Source organism: Cydia fagiglandana, chromosome 16 (assembly GCF_963556715.1).
Source record: "Cydia fagiglandana chromosome 16, ilCydFagi1.1, whole genome shotgun sequence".
NCBI classification, from domain to species: Eukaryota; Metazoa; Arthropoda; class Insecta; order Lepidoptera; family Tortricidae; genus Cydia; species Cydia fagiglandana.
In genome coordinates, this window is record NC_085947.1 from 11,920,518 (window position 1) to 11,947,384 (window position 26,867).

Genomic DNA, 26,867 nt, shown 5'->3' on the forward strand with positions numbered 1-26,867 from the left:
AAGGACTCATTCTTCTCATAATATAATGTATGACTTTGCAACTAAATTAATCTTATGTAGGTACCTAAATCAGACTGATGTATGTACCTTGCTACCTTAAATGTATCTTTAACTTGTTGTTATCTTAGTTGTTATGTTATTGAAATAAAGAAATTTATTATTAATTTATTTATTATTTGCCGTCACTTATTTTTAAAATGTGTTTTTCAATTAAAAGACACACCAAGATTGTTTACCTTATTTCTAATGCTAAAAAAAACGAACTATGGTACGAAATCGAGAGCTGTCGGAACAAAGCCAGTGGGTTTGTCAAAAAGGGTTTGTCGGGATTATTCCGGGTTCATCAATTCAGTTCTCTTTCATAGAAACAGCAAATGAAAATTCCGAAAAACTCTGAACCGAGGATCGAAGCACGACCTTCGCTTTGTAAGTCGGACGCATCACCGCTCGGCTACGGGTAGAAAAAAAATAGCGACTAAGATATTCATAATCGTTACTATCGCCATAAATTTCGGTGGCATATAGTCTAATTAAAGCAACAAATTTTAAAGTAATGCAAATTTTGGCATAGTTTACGGAATTCTACCAATATTTCACTTGATACCTACCTACGCATAATTGACACACTTTTACTGGTCATTCCGTATTGAGATCGAAATTTAAATGTTTCATAGGTAATTATGCAAAGATCTAGCCGGACGGGCGCCATCTTGGATCGATATCCGTAGATTATTAGAACGCTGGAATTCATGCTTGTGTGAGTTTGAAATAACGCCTCTAAATCGATTACCTTTATCAATTACAGATTTTAACGCCATGCGAAATTGCTATTAGATTGGTCAAACTCCTATTTTTAATTTTAACTTTAAACCTTCGATTATCTTTATATCGTTGCTAACTATAGGTACCCATATTTTATAAATACCTATTAAGTAATCCTTTATAAAGCAACTTTAGATAGTATTAAAGGTACTTAGGGCAGAAATTATCATCCCACAACATCAACTTTTTGTGTTTATTTCTTGTATTATACAGAATTTTTGGACTTTATGGAGGCGATGAGGCTTAAATTGAGGGTATTTTGTTAATCTTGACCCTTGAAAGTCATTTCGTGGTTTTTTTTAGTTTTGAGTCAAAATAAAAATTATTAAAAAAGTGATATCGATCTGATATTACAGTATTCTATCTCGTGATATTAAGGATTTTTAATTATTACAATTTGTATTGCAATTAATTAAAAGCATAGAATGTAAGTATTTAATTATGGCAATACTCGAAAGTCATTTCGTGGTTTTTTTTAGTTTATCGCCTTAGTTTTGGTTCAAAATAAAAATTATCAAAAAAGTGATATCGATCTGATATTACAGTAGTCTGTCTCGTGACACTAAGGATTTTTAAGGATTATAATTTGTATTGCAATTAATTAAAGCGTAGAATGTAACCCCCTTATTCATAAACGTTTGCTAAAGTTGACAAGCCGATAATAATTGTTTGTCCCTTTCCATCATACCAATACGTCGGAAAGGGACAAACGATTATTATCGGCTTGTCAACTTTAGCAAACGTTTATGAATAGGGGGGTAAGTATTTAATTATGGCAAATTGAATAGTACCTACTGGGTCTCTGAGTCCTGCTCTGTTACCGGATCACTTGAAAATACAACTTTATTATTTTGTCTATGTATTTCATTAGGTATCATTACCACAACAGTTACATAAAGATGTAATCGGTACGCACAGGTTTAGGTACCACTCGTCAGGCAAGTAAGTTAACGCTCCACATAGTTAAAACTCCTCCTATTGTCTCGTAACTATGCTCTGCCATTATAGGCATATGTTTCCTAAGTCTGGAAAAACTAGTCGTTCACTAAATACAGGTATATGCTTGCATAGTGAACGAAGATTTTATGCTATAGCAACATTTTAGGCGGCAGTAAAGTTTCCCTTTAACAACCTTATTTAAAGTAATATGTATTTAGTGAAAAAATATCGTAACATGTAATATTCTTGCATTTAACGTAAGGTGGACCGGGTTTAAAGTTTCAAATTTTTGAGGGAGTTATATGTAGTCGCTAATAGTCATGTAACCATGAAAATGTTACTAATATATATACTCGCAATGGCTATTCATCACTATTTAATTATCCTAAATTAGGTATAAGATTACATGAAGTTCGCTAATTAAAATCGAAAATTTGAGATACCAAGTTAGATGGGCAAGGAAAAGACATCCTGTATTCTAAACATTGCTGTCCAAATTACATTTGCCTTCTTTAAAAACTTTATCAGTTTCAACTTAGTAAAATCAAAGGCAATAAGCATGTATTTCATTATAAGTAGTTTAGTAGTCGAGCCACTGAGTTTGATGGCAATCTTAGTGGTTTTATAGTCAGTATCGCATGTTACCAAGCGCCGCTGTTGCCTACTTACATGTTTAATACATTGTTGTGTATTGGTCGTATACTTTACATAGTATAAAGGAAAGGTATTTATAAGGATTTCGTACATGTGTGTAATGATCTAATGATTGCTGTGACGTTAATACAGATTATAAATATAACCTACTTAACTAGCTAGACATTTTTTATGGCTCTTTTATGATTTATAACATCAACTTGAAGTAGGTACAGTTACTTTGTAAATACATTATCTGTATCCATGCATTCGTATGTAGTAGAAGCAATGCAGCGAACTATTCTTCTGGTTGGTTAGTAAGTTAGTTAGGTTAGTTATTAAATAACTTGGTTGAGTCCTATCCATTTCACTACACAAATACTTCAAATTCTACCTGATTTTTGATTGTACATGCAATTCATTATTTTTTTGTGTTGGTAAATAAATATCGTATCTTTTTATTTTTATGTTATTTATTTCTTAGTACCTATGTATTGTATTTATTTTTGATGTTGATACAGCCAAAACTCGGGTGTGTTTATGACTCATATATAGATGTAATCTAATCGTATAATATAAACCAATATATTATACGATTAGATTACATTACATTACATTACAATATCATTTGATAGTTTTTATATTATCCAATCGAATGCTGCACTCAATCAATTTCCAATACAACGGTAATTGTTTTTTAAACGTCGGTTTTATAGTTTATACAGTTAGCGTAACACTGGCTGTTTTGCTTTAAACAGCATAAAGGATAAACTTAGCTGTTGAAAATGTAATTATTTAATTGGATTGATTTACTACGTAAATTAGTTACAGCTAAACGGGTATTGGGACTGATTTGGACTTGTTATACCGGATGGGGCCTATAATATAAGCAAACACATTAACTGGTGTAAGATGTGTAATAAAGGACCCCAATAACCACAAATTCCCTAAGGTAGAAAAAATCGTAGTATAATAACGTACCTACTTAATTGAAATCTATTATGAAAGCGCAAATAAATATTACAGGTTAACTTTAATAGCCGATCAATTAATGGTGTCACAGCTGTATTCGAATAATGAGATACGTCAAATACTATATATTGAAACGATATGGATTGGATATGTCAGTGTCAAACAAGTGTCAAAATTGACGGTTCTTCAAACAAAAACGTCACTTTTGACACTTGTTTAACACTGACATATCCAATCCATATCGTTTCAATATATAGTATTTGACGTACTTATCTCATTGTTCGAATACAGCTGTCAGTCTTAAACGCGTTACAGGCCTCAATTTGCTATACCGCGTCTGTATAAATCTGTCATTTTGACTTTTAATAATAATACGTATTTGTAAGAAAGAGATAAAACATTAATCATAGTGAATGAGGCTTGTAAAATTTTATGAATAAGGGGGTAAAATTTAATCACCAGACAGAATAGACTCGTATCAAATTAAATCTTAATAAACAAGTTTCAACATAAAAATACTTATATCACACTATTGCGTATAACACAGATCAACATTGCACAAGAATGCACAATTAGCAATTCGTGTAATTATTATTAAAACCTCATTCGATTGGACTAAATTATCAAATATTTACGTAATGGCGCATCCGAACATCCGAACACGGAAGAATATTACGTGTAACAAATAAACAGTCGTTTGAGGGTAATTCGGAACTGGTGCACTTTCCTTTTGACTTTACTCTGTTGCAATTTGCCTTTCAGGACGTCACCTTTCGGTTTTACGAAATGTTTATTATTACTAAGTCACCAATCCAAATTGGAACAGAACAGTATATTGAAATAAACGTTTGAATAAACAAATCTAAAACTTTTCTATTATTTTGCCTGTCTTCAGACCAAAGTTTACGACGACACCCAATCAAACTAGATATATGAAAGGCCTTTGATCATGAAAGCTACCTATCTAAGTTATAATTATTAAAAATACTACGAATAAGGCCTGAGTTACACTTGTAAGTTTTACTTACGTAAGTAGGGACAAAGCTATTTGTTAGAATGAGATAACGATATTCATCTCTCATTCTGTAGTATAGCCGTGTCCCTACTTACGTAAGTAAAACTTACAAGTGTAACTCAGGCCTATAATGAAAAAATACGGAGTGTCGGAGTGTCACTGTCATAGTGACGAGAAATTTTTCACTTTAATAAATGCCTCATTATGAAAACTCTACATTTAATTCTAGATTACAATGTTAAATATATTTGTCTTTGTTTTATTCTGTGGATTGTGTAGTCAAGGAGAGTTTCTAGTTCAAGGGGCCTATTTTTTAAATCCGACCACTCGATTTCATGAATCGTTAAATGATTTCTCCACTACTAGGCGTTTAAATTCTACTAATAGAATTTAAATCGAGTGGTCAATACCACTAGATTCCAAATTTCGTTCCCTCGTATTTCAAAAAATTAGCATTTCGCCGTTTTCCACCGATTTTCGAGTGACGAAATCGAGCGATCGAAATTCAAAAATCGGCCCCCAAACTGAAAAAATAGTTAAAATAAAAATACTGGTTACTTTAGTCTCTACGAACATTTCATTTACAGTAATGAAAAACTTGACACCGGCAACCTTTACGAAGTGAAAAGGTGAAATTAGCAACACAATCGCGTTTACGGCCAATATAAAATTATTACATGTGGTCCCAACGTAAACTATTTAATTTATAGCATTTTCAGTTACCTACTAAAAGCAGCTGTAAAGTGCTGGCTTATAATTATAGCGGATGAATCTGCGACTAGCTTCAACCTCTGAACTTTTAAGTATCCCAATAGAGTAGACACTATTAAATCTAAATGCAATGTAATTAGGAATATTATAATTTATCATACCTGGTCTGACGGATCTCAAGTTATTTAAACGTTTAATATTCTTGCCCCTTTCTTTAATATTCATTGAAAGTTCTACTTTTGATCGGCCCTGTAATATCGTAAAAACGGACTTATACCAATATTGTCATGTACGAGATTAGGAAAGTGTCGATTTAGATATCAAATATATTACTACGGCTATTTACATAATTTTCTCATAGATACCCGAAGTACATTTCTAATACATTCAACGAATCCATAAAATTACGAGGTTTCGGGTTCTATTATTTATGGAAACCGTTAGGCGTTTTAAATTTCTAAAGGTGCTTTAATACATATTTTGTAAAATTAATGAGTAGGTATGGAATATAGGATAAAACCAATCACTAGAAGAATTTAACCATTTCATAAAACAAAGAATTACATGTAGCTACATTGTTACAAACCTATACCGACGATATTTATTTAACGATACAATATGTATAGTTATTAGGTACTCAATTTATATGCGACAAGTTTTTACAGACATTTAAGAATTGTGATTTACAAAATAACTTATCTAGGCATAGTCTATTAGATATGATTATACTAAAGGGCCCACAGATTACCAGTTCGCCGGACGATAGCTTCTCAGTTGTTCGGAACTGTCAACTTTTACAGTTACTTGACAGGCTGATATCATCCGGCGAACTGGTAATCTGTGGGCCCCTTTACCTATAATTCGATATCATACTTTACCTAAATGCATTAACGAATATTAGGTGGTCAAAGTTCACGGCGCGGCGTCATAAACTTTAAAACGCTAATTATTAGCTATGAGGAGTTCAGTCGGGTTCTTTAAAAGTGAAAACACAGAGAGATGAGATGTAATTCATGTAATATTAGTGCGAAGCAATTTATTGGTACCCGGATCGATATCTTCAAACGACGGTGGTTAATTACGAAGAGAAGAGGTGATAAATAGTCTAATAAATACTTTGCCTGAGTGGTTTGGGCGGTACGGACGCAAATATAGGCATATTCACATGAATTACTGGTTCTTGATTGGTGAAAGAAATCTCTAGGTTTTCATCATACGCGTCTATAATTATGACCCGATGGTGCGTGTGAAATATTTCGATTAAAAGTGAAAATAGATGACGTGGTATAACAATTTATACCATATTTGGATAATAAAGTAAGGTATGATGCCGTATATTAATTTAAGCTTTCCTAATCTGACGCGGAACGGTAATTTGGCTTGGCAGAGATTCTGTAGGATTTAACGGAACATAGCTGTTCCTGCGTATTCTTTGCAAGCTCAGTTAAGTACTGACATTTGTATTACAAATAAGGTTCGCGACGTTTATGTCTAGAATTCAGAATGATATGTTCGCCTAGCGTGATACGGGCATGAGATGCGGAGGGATGAAAGTCATGTGACGAGAAAGGTATAACAAATTAATGTGGAGGGAAGTACGAGGAGAGGAAAACCGAGGAAAAGGTGGATAGACTGTGTGAGAGATGATATGAAACGAACGCAAGTGCATGATGAAATGAGGGCCGACAGAGAGGTGTGAAAGACATGCTGCGCCGACCCCAAGTGAATGGGACAAGGGCAAGAGAATGATGCTCAGGAGCGGGATGTGGGGATTAAACGAAGCAAATCTTTTTTAAACATCGCATGGGGGGAAAGTTGAGTCCTGGTTAGGCAATGTCCTCGCAGATTAGTTATAACACTCAACCTGTTCATTGACTCGTAAGCTTACAAGCAACGCTGCTCTCATTAAAAAAATAATTATGTGATCTTTGACCCCGTGAGATTGTTTTAGCGAATAAAAACGGCCTCTGACCGCAATTAAAACGAAATTACAATGTTTATTGACCTTTTGATCAACGAAGCGGATTCTCTATAATGCCAAGAGAAAAAGGGTGTTCTTTGTTTAGAGTTGGCGACACATACGACATTTTACACGAAGAAAATAAGAATAAAGATAATTAAGAAGGTTGCGCGTTATTAATTTAAAAATAATGTTACCCAAAATACCAACTAGTGTACATTAAGAGAATGCTGTTCATAAATTATACCTAAGAATAGTTTTCGTTGTGAGAATCAAGAGAAGTACGTTTTGGTAATTCTTTAGGGCTATTTATTAATAACTTCAAGACAATCTTGCCGTTTTTGAACCCAGTAGTGCCGTGTAAACTAAGGTAAACGGCCCCAAGTTCGTGTTAGTACGTTATTTCGTTAGTTTTTTTTCTGGCGCAAATAATAAGGAATTAAAATATCTTTTATTCAAATTATACATATGAAAAAAATCTGTATTATTTAATCTCTTCAATAAAATGATAACCAATATTTTAGTGATTAAACTAAGAGTAATACGACGGTCGAAACTGTTAGACGGCCGCGAATAGCTGTGTTGTATGCGTGCACTTTTTTTAGGCGTAAGGTGCGCGCTCTCACTTGTTAAGCTTATAGGAAGGAAAAGCTAAACCCATTCGAATAAAAGTTTTTGGGAGTGTTTCTGTGGGTTCCTTAGTAATTGATTTGATAAGAAAAAAGATTGAATATATGCATAGAAATAACTTAAAATTGCAATAAATCGACTCACGAAATAGCGGTCATTTTATCTTACGTGTGTCTCCTATTTCGTGCCAATCAAGGATTTTCTAGATACATTTTGAGTGCTTGTTTTTAAATATAACAACAAAGATAATTAAAAAAATAAATTAGAAAACAATTAATGTATTTCATGAAGTTTCGTATGAGCGAAATTCGGTATATGTTTTTTTCACTAGAATTCTCATAAAACGAGTTTGAATGTGACCCGATTTAAAAATTTAAGGTATGTTCCACGTATTCTCATATTAACTACTAGCACAATTTTATTTATTATTGAAATTTGATTTATTTTTGTGTATGTTTATTTTTAACATATAAGATAGTAAATTATTTTTTGTAAATAATTATTATTTTTAATTATTTTTTATTTTTTTAATTCTATTTTTTTTTTATAAAAAAAAAAATTAAATAGTTTGACTTTTAATCAAGTATTAAAGTGCCCATATGGTTTACCTAAGTCTTAATTCAACCATTAAAGTCGACGAGTACAAAAAACTTTAAGCTAGCTCTCAATTTAACCTTTTTATTATTATTATTTTTAATTTGACCTTACAATTATTCGTAAGTAGGTAAGACCGTTAAATATTTAAAATGATTATCAGCAAATTATCAATTTATCACCAATTACTCTAAGAAAACTTTATGCCGAAACAGGGGACACGAATTCACGAATTTAGGAGCTGACCTAAACTTGTATCACGAAATGGGAGCCAAATAAGAGGTTCACGAAAAAATTCATATAAAAAAAAGTTTCAACTAAAACCCTACAGTTTATACATTAAATTATTAACAAAGAACTAATATATCATATTCAAAAGCTTTCAAGGTAATGATATGCTTAGTAATATTAAAAAAAAATACACAAACTCTCAACTCACTCTCAAGAGCCTTAACCTGCCGAAACAGGGGCCCTTTACCTTACGTGAAATATTTCAGTCCCTCATCTGTTTCCAACTATGTTCTTATAATAGCTGCAGTGAATAGCAGAAGTATAGTGCTATGTACATTATGCCAAGCAAGCACACTTCACGCTACTTTTTATAACTTTTACATTCTCCACACAGCTGTAGTTTATTACTTTTTGAACTTCTTAACCTCTTAATGACTCCGGCTACTTGCTGCTAATCAATTATTTTTAGATTGAACCTATACGTAGGCTGTCAAGAGTTGAATGAGTTAACGAATGTTTAATGAGCTGCCCCAAAATCGATAGAGATTTAGAAATTGGTTTTAACGTCTATATAAATGATGATGAAGCCTAAATCCAATCATCGATATCAATTTCAATAAAAAATAACTGTCTGCAAAATAGGGACATAAAGCGAAGTTTATGGCTATTTCGAAATATATAGGTTACCTACTCAAAAATAATAGGTAACAGAAACAAGAAAAGGCAAAGATTATATTTATAAATAAAACAGTTATAAATGAAACTTCAAATTTACAATTAGGACCTTTTTAATGAACGAAACCTTATAGGTAAGTATATTAAAACCCGTCAAGTCATTTGGTTATTTGAAAGAAATAAGTAAAAAAACATGTAAACAATCATTACACTACAGTACAAACCCAAAAAAAAACGATTTAATCACGCTTGAGATGCCTAAGCGCAGACAAGATTATATAATTGGATAAACAAAAAACGGTATCCACAATCAATCTTGTCATCAATGAATTAAACTGTATCCATTGATTAATGTGAAGTCGTCAAACGTTCAGAACAAAACAATAAATACAACAATGCGGTAGCCCGACCCGCGACTCGGGTCGTAAATACCGGTGCACAGTGTTCGATTTCCCTCAAAAAATTTCCCTATGCTGTTAATTGCATAAATCAATCAAGGAATGCATTTGAAATGCAAGACTAGAACACCCAGAAGTCTATTTCAAATACTTTTTTTTATAAAAAATAAATTATGTTTCATGAGCTTGACATCGAAAAATTACTAAATAAATTCTACAAAAGTATCTGATGAAGAAGTCGCTTTTTAATCAATGTAGTTTGATAAAGAAGCCTTTGGCGCATATTTTCTAGTTCTTAGTTTTGGAATTTACCCTCTGCTTACCGAGTAATTCATATAAATAATTTTTTATTTGATTTTTTTTCTCCTGAAAAACTCAAAAGTGCGACTTGTAACTAGCACTGAAAGATGGCTCTTAACTAGGTCTACCACTGGTTAAAAAAATCACGTTCCACTATCGCGGCGTTTGGGAGTTACGTATAAAGGTCAAATTATACTTTTTAGGGTTGTTACTTAAAGGTCAAACAAATATGAAAGGTCGGAGTAATTAAAAAATCTGATTAAATTAAATTAAGGAACAACATAAGAAACTTTATTTATATTTATTTATTTAACCTTTATTGCACAATACAAGAAATTGCAAATGGCAGACTTGCCAAAAGGCATTCTCTACCAGTCAACCATTGGGCCACGCAGAAACTTTTAAGTGCAGTGCACTTTGTTAAACAATAAAGTCATTAAATTCAGAAAAGAAAGAAAGAAATTCAGAAGTCAAGTTATAGTTTCTTTTCGCAAGTTGGTCTCAGATTTTATGTATTTTGTGGCTCATACAAATCATTTTCATTTTCGAGAACTAACGTGCAGTCGTCAACATGGGATGGATTTTTATCACCATTTATTAACGAAGATCCATCATTAGCTAGATCTTCATCATCGACTTCAGCCTCTTGTAAGTTTTCTTCATGAATCGGCTTCAGAAGTTCACGAACTGCTTCTGGTGGACTAATCCTACTGGACGATTTTTGGCGTTGTCTGTAGTGTGCCATAGACACGAATGGATCTGATGATTCTAGTGCACGGTGAAAGAGATCTATCATAGTTTTTCTCCTGTTCATTTTCCGGCAATGGTGTTCCCTATCTGACCGCCAAAATTTATTGCGCGATTCGGCCGCTTGCTATCGGTTGTTTATACTTGTGATAAGTATAAATGAAAGAGGTTTGCACATAATTAAATGTATTCAAACTTAGCCATTTTGATAATGATGGTAAAATTGTTTTTTACGATTAGTCGATTTATAATTAATCACTAGCACTGGTGCACTTTTGCCCCCGTCAATCCAGTGTTCCTGTATTTTTATTTATGTACCTGGAGTATGTCTAAACAATATACAGTTTTGTAATAGAGGAAAATTTTGAATTAATTCTGACTAAATATTAAAGGTCAAGTTGAGGGTCAACCCTAACACTGTATTTTTAAATTCGATAACTCCCAAACGCCGCGATAGTGGAACGTGATTTTTTTACCAGTGGTAGACCTAGTTAAGAGCAATCTGTCAGTGCTAGTCACAAGTCGCACTTTTGAGTTAATTAGGAGAAAAAAATGAAATAAAAAATCTCTATTTATATAAATTACTCGGTAACCAGAGGGTAAATTCCAAAACTAAGAACTAGAAAATATGCACCAAAGGCTTCTTTATCGAACTACATTGATTAAAAAGCGGCTTCTTCATCAGATACTTTTGTAGAATTTATTTAGTAATTTTTCGATGTCAAGGTTATGAAATATAATTTATTTTTTATTAAAAAAAGTATTTGAAATAGACTTCTGGGTGTTCTAGTCTTGCATTTCAAATGCATTCCTTGATTGATTTATGCAATTAACAGCATAGGAAAATTTTTGGAGGGAAATCGAACACTGTGCGGTGTTCCAACGTTCCAACAACAAATCGACGAGATTAGTGTTAATGTATGCGCGGCCATTCTGTCCATCACCTTTTGTTACCGCTTCGTCTTTCTAAAACAAGACTAACTTTACTAAATTGTAATAAAACTGTATTTATGGGATCCCATTCTAACTTAAGCGTCGTAATAATCTTTTATTAATGCGTGTGTGGGTTTACTTGTTATAAATTTAGCTTTTTAAAGCGTGTTATAATATAATAATTTTTACTATTATGTGGTCTGTATAAATCATAAAATTTTATTGTAGGCGTACAAAATGAGTTGGCACAGTTTTAGGAAATAAGAGCAAGAGTAGCGTTAAAATCTTTCGCATTGTTTTGAATCAGATAATATCGACTAAAAAAACAATTGTGTAAAATTGAATAATTTTACGGTTTAGACTCACTTGTTTTTAGTCACTCGCGCGACATGTGAGTCTAAACCGTAAAAATATTCAATGTTAGTATGTCTCACAACAGCTTAAATTCAATTGTGTATAATTTTACATAAGTACCTACTTTGGTTTATTTTGTTGTTTTAAACTACAATTTATATTATTATTCTACAAATGATCTATAGATAGTATTATCTCTTTAAAGATTACAGAAGACTATTAAGATAAGTACATGCATAGGCAATATTACCTAGGTACTAAAAGTAATGTTTAGATATAACATAAATAATTTCATTTCTTTCAGACTAGTTTTACTTATTCGATCTATTTCCAATATGATACTGATCTGTCAGTGTCAAAAGTCACATTTCTTCAACCAAAAACGTCATTTTTCACACTGTCAGACAGAACTCGAATGGACCTGTTTACAATTTACAGTTTTACATCTTATCGTAGATATAGTAAGTTAGTAACCATTAGGTATAGTCAAAACAATTAGCCACAAAACATAATTAACTAAAAGTTTAAAAAAAGGACATTGACTTTATTTCCATTTGCAAGTCACGATATCTCATCATTTGCATAAAAATAACACTAATATTTTTTTAAGTCTGCGCTGGGGCACCTATATTGCACAAATTTATGCGTGATCTATGATTTGACACACCAGCCAATGTAGAAAAACTAGAATTTTATTTATTTTAGCGTCTTAAACGCTACAGCTACAGATGTTCATTATATGTCATACATTATTCATAAGCTAGCCGATTTGTATATGTAAGTTTTCGAAAGTAGCGTATTTATGTGATAACTGAATTTTTCGTGCATATTAATTAGCTGTATGAATTTGTGTTTATTTTTTATTTATTTACCTGGGTCACCCGTTAGCATTCATTAATAAACCGTTTTTACGTGTCTAACCGAAAATAAATGAGAAGCATAAAGTTTTCAGTTCGTATCGGATTACATTGTCGGATCTCATAACTCAATACTCCCAGCAAAAGTAGTTTTAAAACTCATAGTTAAAACAAAAGCATTTGAACGAAACCATAAGATTTCAATCAAGGGAATTGCTTGGACTTTAAATTTATTTTGGAATAAAAAAAAATAATTTTGCTGAGAAACGGAAGGTGGAGGATATCGAATCTTTAGGGTACAGTTGTTCAAGATTATCTTTACTTTTTTGGCATGTTATTGAGGCGCTAATTTATACATTTTTGCTATACTTACCTATTTATGTCACTTATGTTGAACTAACAAGTGTCGGATAGACACCACGTGTCTCTATAAATCAAAACTATTATTGAATGAAACTTAATTTAGGTAATGCACAACGCGCTGACATTAGGTTCAAATTATGTTATGATTTTGATTATTATACTAGTATTACATTTCTGTTGAAAGTAATGTCATTTTTGACAGTGACAGATCATATCTATAACAAATTCAGATCAACTTCATATTTAACCTGATATTACAATCACAATAAGCCTCCCAGGGGGCCGATTTTTGAATTTCAATCGTTCGATTTCGTCACTCGAAAATCGGTGGAAAACAGCGAAATGCTAATTTTTGAAATACGAGAGATAGAAATTGGGAATCTAGTGGTATTGACCACTCGTTTTCAATTCTATTAGTAGAATTTAAATGCCTAGTAGTACAGATATTATTGAACGAAATACACGAAATCGAGCGATCGAATTTCAAAAATCGGGCCCCTGTTGCCTAAAATGTCTTGACGGGTTGTAGAGTAGATAATGAGTGACAATGACAATGGATCTATTAAGTAAGTGTTTAAGAAAAATGATAAAGTAGTCTGACAAACAAAATTTTCTCTCACAGATTGGGCCGGAACACGAAGATGATCGAGCACGAAAATTCAAAACTTCCACAAGATGCGAATCCAAAATCCAGAAGCCACCTAGTGACAAGCAGAGAATGACTGACCGAGCGTATTTGTAAATTAGTTGCGCGTACTCTATCAGAGATGGCGCTGGTATTGCTTCTGGTGTTGGCCGTCGGTGCTGGCGCTTCCACGCCGGGCGGAGAGGTGGCGCTGGCGAACGTTACGAGATTCGCTATCGGAGATGCCTTTGCCCTCGTCAGTAAGTATCAAAAGAAAATTAAATGTTGATTTATTTATTTATGTTTAAGTATATTTTTGTTGATCACGTATATACTTAAGTGGGTCACTTTCACTTTAACCCACATGTTTAACTGCTTTTGCTAGGGCAGTGATTTATCGGAGAAAGGCTGTTAAGTATCTAAATTAAATATGAATAATTTATTTATTTTTGTACAGGTTCTGTGTAAAATTGAAATATTTTTCTTAGTACCTATTTAATTAGTCCTACGGCTAATTTTTTTAAGTTCAAAAGTACTTATTGGCAATTTGTTGTAACTTCAACCGTATTTCTAATAGGTAACGACGAAAAACTGCAAAATGAAATACACAAGTGTGTGAAAAGGGGGGACAAACACCTTCTTTACAAATTATTTCTACATCAATTTTTTTCTTTCTGGCATAAGCTAAGTACAATGCTACATGCCACGTTCCATGCCTTGAAAGTACTCGTAGGGCTAATATAATATTGCTGCAAAAAGTCCTATAGGTATATTTTTGTATTTCAGGCTCCGACTGCGGAATGACGCGCTGCATGGAGGAGTCTCACGGCACCGCGCTGCCTATGGGCGGCCAGGGCTGCGTGTGTCAATGTGGCACTGATACACCCGCGTTTCGCGAAGACCAGAGGACGTGTGTCGGCCATATAGACGGTATGATCTGTTCCGAGAAAGAACTGATCCAGCTTTACGAGTATAGTCTTGGGGGTATCTATTGAGCTAAAGCCAGGGGTCACCTCTTTGTTCCACACCCTGGATCTTCCTTGTTAACGAGGTCAAATAGCTTTCATCAAGCTACATTTTTAAATACAGCTTTTGTTAGCTGAGTTCTTCAGAGTCACTGTTTGATATGATTCTCTCCTGACCGATTTCGTCCACAGCGACTGTGTGCTCTGGAGTAGACAATTTTTAACCCGTGTTATTAGAGTGTAGCTAATCTACTCTCTGGTGCGCCCTTAGGTATGATAGTATGATAGATGGTATAATAGTTATGTTCCAAGTAGACCCAGTACATATCTTAAGGCAACGCGCTGCCCTAGGGAGGGTTGCGTAAGACAATGAGGCAGAGATACACGCGCGTTCCATGAAGACCAGAGGACGTGTGTCGGCCATATATATATAGACGGTATGATCTGTTCCGAGAAAGAACTGATCCAGCTTTACGAGTATAGTCTTGGGGGTATCTATTGAGCTAAAGCCAGGGGTCACTACCTTTTTTTTTTTTAATTTCATCTTTCATCAAGCTACATTTTTAAACTATTACTCATATTTAAAGTGTAAGTATACTAAATTATTTCACTAGCAGCCTGTAAAAAAGCGAACTACAACCGAGATATATTTTCAGAATGCGTGATGGCGAGCTTCGGCCGCGGCGCGACGAAGACGCAGATCCCGCTGGTGTTTTTGCCGATGAAGGGACAAATCATGTACCCTTCCAAAGAAATTGTTTTTACGGGTAAGTTTGGTTTCTTATTATTTTAATGCTTTGACGTCTTTATTTCCAATATTTTTTTTTTTGTAGAATTGCATTTATAAACAATGATAAACATTTGAATAAAAGCAGGTGGGTATTTACCTACATATACAATACATATACTTATAATATAGGAATGTAAGGTATTATAGTCTGCTTGATGAAGAAGTAGTAGTAGTATTCTATAATTAACCCCTCACTGCATATAATAAAAAAAAATTGTTGAAATTTGAACTTTAATAGCTGTCAATAGAGTTAAATATCATATCCGCCATATATGGCTTCGTATGCGGTAAGGGGTTAACACACTCAAAAAGAAGCACAAAAGCAATATTTCTGGCAGCGGTTTCTAGTTTAATTTAAATCCACTTAATTTAAAATTAGAATGCTTTTTCTGGCACTGGATTTTATCTCATTGAAAACTATAGCAAAAGACAATTCCGGTACCGGGAATCGAACCCGAGCCTCCTGGGTGAGAGCCAGGTATCCTAGCCACTAGACCATACCGGACTTGTCGGGGTTGCTGAAATTATCCTTCTATTTCAGACGTGGAAGACGCGGTGTGCGCAGTAACCAGTGCGCAGTACCTGTCGCCGTCCGGGTGGGTGACGCTGCGAGATCTCCTCGACAATGATGTCCCGTTTGGGCTGTATCGGGATGAGGGAAGCACTTTTTTGCAGGTAAGATTATTAAAAAAACCGGGCAAGTGCGAGTCGGACTCGCGCACGAAGGGTTCCGTACCATAATGGAAAAAAAAAGGAAAAAAAATGCAAAAAAAAAACGGTCACCCATCCAAGTACTGTCCACGCCCGACGTTGCTCAACTTTGGTCAAAAATCACGTTTGTTGTATGGGATGGGAGCCCCATTTAAATCTTTATTTTATTCTGTTTTTATATATTTTAGTATTTGTTGTTATAGCGGCAACCGAAATACATCATCTGTGAAAATTTCAACTGTCTAGCTATCACGGTCCGTGAGATACAGCCTGGTGACAGACAGACGGACGGACGGACGGACAGACGGACGGACGGACGGACAGACGGACGGACGGACGGACGGACAGCGAAGTCTTAGTAATAGGGTCCCGTTTTACCTTTTGGGTACGGAACCCTAAAAAACGGAGACTTTATGGAGTTAATATTATACATTTAAAGAGGCTTTTGCCCAGCAGTGGGACAATATTACGGGCTATTAAAAAAAAACTAGAGCGCTGTTTTACACAATATCTTGCCATGTTTTCTTTGGGTTGGCAGTGAAAACAGAAATTTAATCCAAAAAGAGTAAATAAGAAATAATTCTTATCCTTAACAACTATTTTCTTTACTCAGTGGAAGTAAATACCAGAATATCTTTCTTCTAATTCCTATAATGCAATAGTTCCGCACTAGCATCGAAATGTACATTAGATATCTTGCCACGAGCCGCAGGCGAGTGGCAAGACTCGGGACGAGTGAAGAATGACATTTCCGCACGTGTATCGAACGACGTTTTTTAATACAGTTGCGAAAAAATAAGAAAAACATTGTTAATCGTACACTAAACAAAAGTGGTAACAGTGACAGCTCGGTTAGACGTCGTCTTTAAGTATATTATATCTATGGGCGTTTGGCAGCTATTCCGTTCCATTCAGTCAACTTATTAAGAACGGAATTTTCAATATTGAATATTATAGTACATTTCGATGCTAGTGCGGAAGGTATGTCATTACTTCACGAGTACCGAGATATCTTGCCACGAGCCGCAGGCGAGTGGCAAGACTCGGGACGAGTGAAGAATGACATTTCCGCACGTGTATCGAACGACGTTTTTTAATACAGTTGCGAAAAAATAAGAAAAACATTGTTAATCGTACACTAAACAAAAGTGGTAACAGTGACAGCTCGGTTAGACGTCGTCTTTAAGTATATTATATCTATGGGCGTTTGGCAGCTATTCCGTTCCATTCAGTCAACTTATTAAGAACGGAATTTTCAATATTGAATATTAAAAAATAAACGTGTTATAATGATGAAGAGGTAAGTAATTAAATATGAAATATGTAATATTTTTCGTATTTTTACATTAACGGTAGGTTTTTATGCTGATTACGACGTTTAAAGGAAACTAATATTAACACTCATCAATAAGTAGTCGTGAATTGGAACAAGTATAAATTTAAAAAAATTGGAAAAGTAAAAAGCACTAGTTCGAGATAACCAACTTTCCGCACGCTAAACAGCTACGTAAAGAGGCACTTTTTGAGCAACTGTATTAAAAAAAAATAAACGTGTTATAATGATGAAGAGGTAAGTAATTAAATATGAAATATGTAATATTTTTCGTATTCTTACATTAACGGTAGGTTTTTATGCTGATTACGACGTTTAAAGGAAACTAATATTAACACTCATCAATAAGTAGTCCTGAATTGGAACAAGTATAAATTTAAAAAAATTGGAAAAGTAAAAAGCACTAGTTCGAGATAACCAACTTTCCGCACGCTATACAGCTACGTAAAGTAGCACTTTTTGAGCAACTGTATTAAAAAATATATTGTGTTAAATATTGTAAAGGCTACTTTTTAAATCCGAAGAAAAAACTCCAGCAGAATAAAAATTGGCCCGAATTTACATTAATGCATGAGACCAATATAAAAGAAAGACAGTAGTCAATGTAATCTTTTATCTGATTATGTCCTATCGTACAGAGACCCGTCTGATGCAAATTAAGCTTGTACTTGTATTACAATAAATATAAATAAACAAAAATTACGTCTTCGAATTGTCGCTGGTATTCCTCAAAACCAGTTCCAATCATCGACAAGGCCGCAGAAGGCATAATAAAAGTCACTGCCATATAAATGAGATCACTAATAAATGCTGATAAAAGTGATAAACGATTATACCGTTTTTATGACCCAGATAGTACGGGAGATTATATTTGTATCGATTTATGGATTAATACGGTTGTTTGTATTAGTCGATTGCTGTAACGATGATTTAATTGAAAAAAGAAAATATAGGGTAATTCGCCAGTAACTGGCCACCGGCCAAAAACTGGCCACCCTAAACTTAAAAATGAATTCTATTCACCTTTAAACAGAATTCTTTTTAGTATAAGGTTTCAATAACTAGTCAGCCTTCAATAACAAGCCACCTGATAATGAATTCTGTTTATAGGTGAAAAAAATCATTTTTATTTAGGGTGGCCAGTTACTGACGAATTACCCTACTTAAACACACCCAACTTGTCACTCAATAAATCCCTGTACAGATCCCTGTATGATATCAAATAGAAATCAAATGTCTCCAGTTTTTTAAACAGAACTGTTCTGCTAAATTGCTTAAACTTGCAATTTGTAAACTGTCGGACCATTCCACAGATACGCAAAACGTCCACTTGTCAATCCTGAAATACAAGTACTTGTTACTAACAACAACACTTCTAAATGACCAAAGTTGGACTTTATGCTATTGATATAAGGTTCACGAACTGTAAATGGACGGTGACCGTACCAACAACACGTCAAGTTGCTATTCAGAGGGCCTACCACGAACCACGTTTGACGTGTTGCCTCCCTGTCACACTTGCAAACGAATTTACAAGAGTGACAGAGAGGCAATACGTCGAACGTGGTTCGCGGTAAGCCCTCTGGTGCTGTCATGCACCAATCTGATAACGATATGTTACGGCACAGTAGGTACACTGTGGGTCTACACATGGACATGATGGACACAGATATACACCTGAATAGACATTGTAAGTATGGAACGCGATTAGTATGGAATCACTGTAAAACATTTTCTTTTACATTCGTGTGTTCGTGCTCATATACAGTATCGGCGTGAAGTTAGCAGCCTAAAGTTATCTGCCTATAATAACCCGACCAAATAAAGAAGTCGAGTTTTATACAGTGCCAAATATTTCTAAGTAGCGAAAAATATGTGTTGTGTGTAACTCTAGTTAATAATGTAAAACATGCAAGATATTTCGATTAGTTTAAATTACCCCGCAGTCTAAATTGCCCCTCTGCACCTTATCTACTTTTCATCCACCGATTCCAGCGTTAACTAAATGTCCATAATATATAAGTATGTAGAACTATGGAATGTAAATACATAAAGTAATGTTTTTTGGCATACGAAGTATGTGCTTTTGGGTGATCTAACTCAAATGTGTGTCTGTTATGTGAAATGTGAGCAGTAACTTAAATATGTTATGAATTTTATGATGAGAATCAATAAGTGCGATCCAAATTAACCGACAAACGAGTTGGTTTCTGGTTCAAGATTATTTGCGAATGTCGATAATCGTCCCAATAAAAGGGAAATATTATATTCATACTTAGTGGAATTAAGTAATGACATTGTTTATGATCCAGTCGAATCTATAAGAAAATCAAAGTAAAGGAATGTGTTTTTAATAAAGATATCGTGAAAATATGGTTAGAGACTTTAGAGTGGTTCAAGCGTGCAACGAGCAGGGGGCCCATTCGACTCGTTAGAGTAACAGAGATCTTTTGAGTGGTGACCTCCATTATGTCTACTTTTCTCATTCATTTACACAAAATAATACATATATGTATATGCTAGACACGTCACGTTGAGTCAAATACCCCAGTTGACACAGACGTCGACTCCGACGTTGAGTCAAATAGCCCAGTTATTTTTGAAAACTGTGTCGGAGAAAGATCAATATTTTTAATAAAATTAACGCAAAAAGAAAGTATCGAGTACTAAATACCCCTTATAAGGCTACATGCAGTACAATATAATACGTAAAATATGGACCAAACAAACTATTGCGAAGTAGATTTTTTACTTTTAAAAACGTTACACACATGTTTTTATGATCAGATCTAAAGTCAATGAAATACTACTTGATTTTTTGTACTGCAAAAAACGTACAGTTCTCATAAAATCTGCTGTAATTAATAACATTGTAATATTAATGTCATCGCAACCGTTTAATATCACTTATGTGGCCAAAAAAGTTGCGAGCACTCGTTTGATCTACTCGTTGATCTTCAAGTTGAAGTTGTTATTCTACATGCCTCGCCAAGCGCAGGCAAGTGGATCAGTTAGTTTAGAATAATAAAGGCTAAAATGCGAGTCCTGGCAACATCGCAGTAGAGTGTGTAAAAACCCGTATAAGGTCGGCGTCCTTCCTTTTTGTAAATATTTGCAGGTTACAGCCTTTTTAACATCTATATTACTTCATTGTCTTTACCATAATCTTAGTTGTATCTGGAATTGTAGTGTAGCTAGTTAAAGTTCTGACCTAGCCAAATTATTCATAATGATATTCAAGATTCATTTTCGCCTTTAAGGTTACTTAAGCTGGTTGGTTCTTACAAGACAAATATTCGCCTGCATTTGAGAAGGCAGTAAGACTCCTGATACGGTCACATATTTTATCACGGTGTAGACATCTAAATGCCGTATATTTGGAAGGATTGTACAAATTGCTCCTTCACGCCTTGTGTTTATCTGAAAGTTCATCAGCGCTGCATTTCAACGCCCGGCGTTCTGACCGCTGTCCGATTGATGCCATCAATGGTTTGCTAAAGCCGCCCGAAAAGGAACAAAATTTTCTCCGGAGATTATCATCTTCATACTTTCAAATATTTGCCAGCGCAGTGCAATTTGTAAAAAATATTTTACTCGTAAGTCTGCTTTCTTGATCTAAACTCTTAACCAACTAAACTTGTTTCGACTGAGAATAATAAAAACTACCCGAAAATAATAATTATTAAACGTTAACCTAACACATTTCACACATGTAGATGTAGGACTACACAATTGTATAAGTTTTCTATGTTCTAAGCACTACCTTGGCATAATTTAGCTCGTTAGGTATTTTCCGGCTCCACTTAATGTAGAGTGCGTTTGCCATCATCGTGTTTTATAAATGGCGCCTAATTTGTTATCGTTGACGATGCTGACTATGGCATTTTTTTCGCCAGTGGCGAGGCTCGACAACACTTCACAACCGTCTGGAGGGCCGGCTGGTGGCAGTCCACGTGCTGTGCTCGGCTCCGACACCAACCCGCCTGGCTGCCTCCTGTGCGGCTTTCCGTGTGGCTGGCGCTTCACATAACATCGGTCAGTACCTTTAATACAATTGTGTTTAAACCAGTGGGCAAGGGTTACTCCTACGCCTTTCATTTGAGCTCTCGAGAGAGCTGTTTGCCCAAAGAAGAATTCCTTTAAGACTCAATATGAAAACCTTCATCTCCATTACCTAGATGAGCTCTTCAAGAATTTGTATGTCCATATCCAACACTGCTGCAATAACTCGGATCTAACTTATTTCTTTTTTCGCAGACGTCCGTTCGATACCTTTCCATGCCGGAGAAATTGTGACAGCAGAGCCTGCGATACAAAGCCAAGGTCTAAGCGTTCTGGAATCCTTAGCCATCGGAGTTTGTGTCTTAATGCTGGTCTTCGTCTACGCAGCAGGCATTGTTTTCTATGTTCATTACAAACAGAGGCAGAAGAGAAAGGAGAAGGACCCTGAAATGAACTTCTCGTCGACCATGTCCACTGATAATGGTTCTACGTTAGATTCTAGAATAGGATTGGATAGCATGGTAAGCAAATTAAAAGATTTTATCTTTGATTGACTAACATTTCTGTAAGTAGGTACATTTCTATTGGAATATTCTTACGGAATATCATATGAATGTAAAAATTAACTGAAAATCAAATAGAAATTTACTTGTAAGAAATTATAAGTCAATAATAAGGCCAGATGGAGTAGGAGAAACGTTGAAGCAAAAGAAACATTTGTAAGGAATTCTCACGCTGCCCCGACAAAATAAACTATGTTCCGCATACCCATCATGACCTTACCTATTTTATCTTTGCAGAGAATGAAAACAAATCCCTTGATGAAATTGGATGGAGATTTCCTAAATGACGCAGGACTGTCAGATGTTAGTGAACGCACTGAAGAAACAATGGATTCATATACGTCAGAAAAGGTAAAAAAGACTGACCTAAATTGATCACTATTCTATGTAAAACATTACTAATAATACTTTATTAGTTCCAGAAAATGAATCCCAAGGTGGTGTCTGCGTTGGTTCACAATAGTCGTATGAAGAAAAAGCCCATCCGGCCTTCAGTACGAACCGCCACGACACCGGAGCGCGTGACAGAACGATTGCAAAGACGTTCTGCATCTCCGGATACCTTTGAGCGAGCTCCGCATTCGGACTTATCTATTGTGGACTATCGAGTAGAAAATGCGACGAATCAACCGCCTCAATCGAATGGTGAACCGGCCATTAGGAGGAAGTTATACTTCAATCCTGTGTTCTTTGAAACAGAACATTTGAAGGTATAATGAATCAGTTTTTATTGAGATTGCAGGAATATAAATATATATGAACAGGACACTAACCGTTTTTATTTTCCTTTTTCAGAATCCGCCTCCAGCCGCTCTTGAATTCCTCGAGAAAATCCGAGAAGTAATGTCCATTGCCAAAGAGAAGATGACATCTAAGAGATTTATCCCGATTTTGTCAGATATTCCAGAGGAAGAATTATATCATACTATTGACCTCGGTTGGGATATTCCATGCGCGAGACGTGGGCGTCGATTCAGTGCTATTAGCTTGAAAAGAGAAAATAGTCGAAGAGCCGTTCACTGCGGTGGATGTCCAGGTTGCGATAGTAGCGAGAGAGAACAGAAAGCCAAAGTTGCTCTGGCTCGATCTAACTCGTGCAAAACGTGTGTTAGTGATGACTACAAGCAGAAGATTGTGCGTAAATGGTTAGACGATGTACCTTTACCACCAAATTCAACAAAAGCCGTTAAACCAGTTGCTGTAGCTAAAGTCAGTGGAACTCCGAGAGTTAGTGAACCTAAAACTCCTGAGCTACCTCGTCAAAGCCCAGAACCAGTCAGAATTGAGGTACCTAAACCTATCAAGGTTACAGAAACCAATTTGAAGGAAGCTTTACATGCCATTCCCCATGTACGCTTAGACAGTAGAAAAGAAATTAGACGGGGGTCTGATCAAAAAAATACTAAAGGGGATAATGCGATAGACAGTGCAAAAGAAGAACCAAAAACAAAAGCTCCAACAATGGTTACACTTGATAAACGAAGTCCATCGAGTCACGCTACTCGTCGTGTCCGGAAAAGATTACCGCCACCGCCTCCGCCTCCTAATATGCCACCAGCCATTCCGAAAACCGATGAAGAACCTGTGGCGTCTGAAGTAAAAGCTAAAATGCAAGCTGTTATACAGGAACTGAATCAATGTCGTCGAGGCGAGCCCAAAGAACTAGAAGAAGTAAAAACTGAAACGATTGCTCCAATTGCCCCCAAAATTGTCATTCCAGTTTTAGCAGCTGATTCGCATTATTTCAGTGACGATAATCTCTTAGAAACGAGGCGGCGTGAACCATTCATTAATTTTGATAGTTTAGAGCGCAATAATTTAATGAAAAAGAGGAGGTTCTCTTTAGCTTGCGGTCCAAAAATATCAATGAAAGATATAACACCATACCAGCCACATATACCCACCCCTAAACAGAGATTGTCGCAAAGCTGGCGCGATGTCAGAAAAGCGGTAGAAGGTTATCAAGTATCAAGCGCGGCCTCAGTTGATTCTGAATATGAAAACCGAAGTCTACCAGTGAGCGAAGTCTTTATAAATACCATGGAGCCTTTGTATAATAACTTACCTAAACCCGGGGCATTGACTATTCAAGTGAGTGGCTCTCCAGTAGAGAAGAGGCGTAACCTTAATGACGACTTTGATCCTGATACACTAGACAGAAAACCAAGGCGCGAAATCAAGAAACGCGTGGACAAGATTCTTCTGAAATCTGGAGGCAGCTTCAAGCACAAATTTACGGAGATAGATAGTAAAGAGAGTAAATCTCCCGATATTGGTTTCACGAGAAAGATTGGTAGCCTGAGACAAATCTATGAAGCTAAAACAAAGGTACAAGATGATTCATTACGCTTGTCATTCTATGAAAGGCGAGGTAGTGTACCTTATGGAAGCGAAGAAGTATCAAGATTCGTAGCTGCTCTTAAAACTCCTGATCTTATAAGGCAAGTCAATGTGCAAGATGTTAGGCCACCGGTGCCACCAAAACAGCGGCAGCCAAATCTTTCACCTAAATTTTCCGCTCCAACCCGAGAAAGTCCACCAGGTGAAAGGAGAAGAGCTTTAGAAGAGAGGGATCGATTCCCACCATACTCGAGAGCTGAGAACCTCAACGCCCGACGATCCGGACGCAGACTACCCCGAACCAGATCGCGTAGAACCGATCTGAGAAAACTTTACAAGACCGAAGACTCTGGATACATGAGCACAGACTCCAACGAATCCAAGCGCAGAGCCAGATACTTGATGCAACTGCGACCGCCAAAAACTACTGTACCTGAACACACAATGATGCCATCTATAACCGTAACTAATAAGACGCCGCCTCTACAAATCGAATCTGATACTGATGATTTAGAGTCGCTTTGCGACGGTCGTAGTGAATCTGGAGGAGAGAGTGTTGAGACAGATTCAGTTTTCTTCGGTAACTTTGACGAATCCAAACAAATGCTGGCTGAGTTAGGAATGTACAATTATGACGGCCAGAAAAGGATACAAAGTCAAGAGCAGATAGATTCCGGGTTCATGGGTGAGACGAATATAATTTTAAGTGGAGACAGTGACTCGGAGCACAGGAGTGTCATTTCGATAATAGCGGGTCGCGACGGGCGCGCCTCGGCCGCCTCCATTGCACAATTAGATGACCCCCCATTCGTTCACTCTGTTGAATGTTAATGAACACCAGAGATGAGTAAATATTAAAGATTGCTAACAGGGATTTGTAATGAGAGCGAGGTTTTAACGCAACGCTATACAAAATAGGTACAGCCACCTCGCCTAGTTGGTGTCATTTAAACCAACTCTTTACTTAGTTAGTAGTTAAAAGTATGCTGATTAGCAGTCATTATTTTTTACTTTTCTGTAACTATCACAATTATGTACAGAATACTCAATGTTTAAATGTAAATAATGTTGTAAGTGTCAAGTATGAGATTACTTTTCTTAAGATATTCACTATCATTTTTATTCGTTATAACATATTTTTTTTTGTTTTATGAAGTTTGATTTGATATTATTGTTGTTTGCTTATCAAAACTTAAACATGTGCCCAGTAAAAGAATAGATAAAGTCCGACTTTACCTCAATATACGTACGTGGTTTGGAAGAATCCACAAAATAATCAAGAAAATTGTATAAATATTAGTTTATAATCATACAGCCCACCATTGACGTAATTATTTTGTATGTTCTGGTTTAAACATAATATAATAAAATAAATAGATTATCTAAATTGGAGATTGTCATAAATTTACTTATAGTTTTCATTTTAATTTTAAAATTATTTGTTTACCTTAGGCCCCCCCCACATCTGGCGTCTTTCGAGCGTTGGCGTCTACAATTATAATTATGGCCCACGTCGACGCAACTGCGCAGCGACGTCATTTGCCATAGCGCTGGACCGACGCCGACAGACGCCGACGCTCGAAAGACGCCAGATGTGGGGAGGCCCTTAGTTGTCTATGTTGTTGATAATATAATGATGTATATTCAATAACCGGCCGGTTGTGCAATTAAATTATATTTTATATCTAGTGGATCCGAGATGGAAATTTTTGGGTGAATTTAAAAACTATTGTGTATTGTTAAGACCTTTTTTTCAATTTCATTAAATCCTTTAGGCAACGCAAAAATAGTCATATATTCTAATAGGTAACTTTATATTCTCAGTGTAATTTAAATTTTGGATAAAGACAGTTTTGTTCTAAGTAAAATAGTTTTTAAATTCATTTTGATGGATTGTTTTTCGGTGTTTGGTACGGATAAGAGGCTCAAATATTTATTGGATTTATTACGTTATACAGTTGTTAATTATTTAGGGGTAAATACGTAGGTTAGAGAAATGAATATTTTCGTACTTTGTTTTTCCACAAAGCAATTTTGAAAATATTGTTGTATGAATAAATGGTTTTATTTTTTTATGATTTTAATTATTTCTACATATCCCGGTACCTAATAGGTGGTCTACGTACAGTCGACAAAACTATTTAGCCTAGCACTCCTGCAGCATACATATATATTCTTATTCTTCTTATTTATATGCAAGGATGCTAAGATGACAGTTTTGTTGACTGTAGGTACCTACCTATAAAGCTCGAAAATGAAGAATCTCATAAGTTTATTTAGTCTACCTACCGTACCTACGTCGTCAGTCGGCTAAATCACAGAATAAATAATAGTACTAGGTACAGAAGACTCACTCTCTAACAAAACGCGTCTGTCACGATCAGCACAGATATGGCCGCTAGGT

The 26,867-nt window shown here is 35.4% G+C and overlaps 1 protein-coding gene and 1 non-coding gene across 3 annotated transcripts in view; one reads left to right on the forward strand and one right to left on the reverse strand.

Moving 5' to 3' along the window:
• The window catches only part of LOC134671997 (uncharacterized), a 68,317-nt gene extending 42,473 nt beyond the window's left edge, over positions 1–25,844 (forward strand). For both annotated transcript variants that reach the window (XM_063529894.1, XM_063529895.1), the window contains exons 2-10: positions 13,757–14,019; positions 14,546–14,689; positions 15,381–15,491; positions 16,056–16,189; positions 21,455–21,593; positions 21,816–22,081; positions 22,361–22,474; positions 22,540–22,833; positions 22,919–25,844. In XM_063529894.1, the coding sequence (XP_063385964.1) occupies positions 13,902–14,019; positions 14,546–14,689; positions 15,381–15,491; positions 16,056–16,189; positions 21,455–21,593; positions 21,816–22,081; positions 22,361–22,474; positions 22,540–22,833; positions 22,919–25,294 (3,696 nt within the window). In that variant the 5' untranslated portion in view covers positions 13,757–13,901 and the 3' untranslated portion in view covers positions 25,295–25,844. The remainder of the gene's footprint in view (positions 1–13,756; positions 14,020–14,545; positions 14,690–15,380; positions 15,492–16,055; positions 16,190–21,454; positions 21,594–21,815; positions 22,082–22,360; positions 22,475–22,539; positions 22,834–22,918) is intronic.
• On the reverse strand, positions 15,948–16,019 carry Trnae-cuc (transfer RNA glutamic acid (anticodon CUC)). Its single transcript has one exon. It is a non-coding gene; the product is annotated as a tRNA-Glu (tRNA).
• Positions 25,845–26,867: the final 1,023 nt, after the last annotated feature.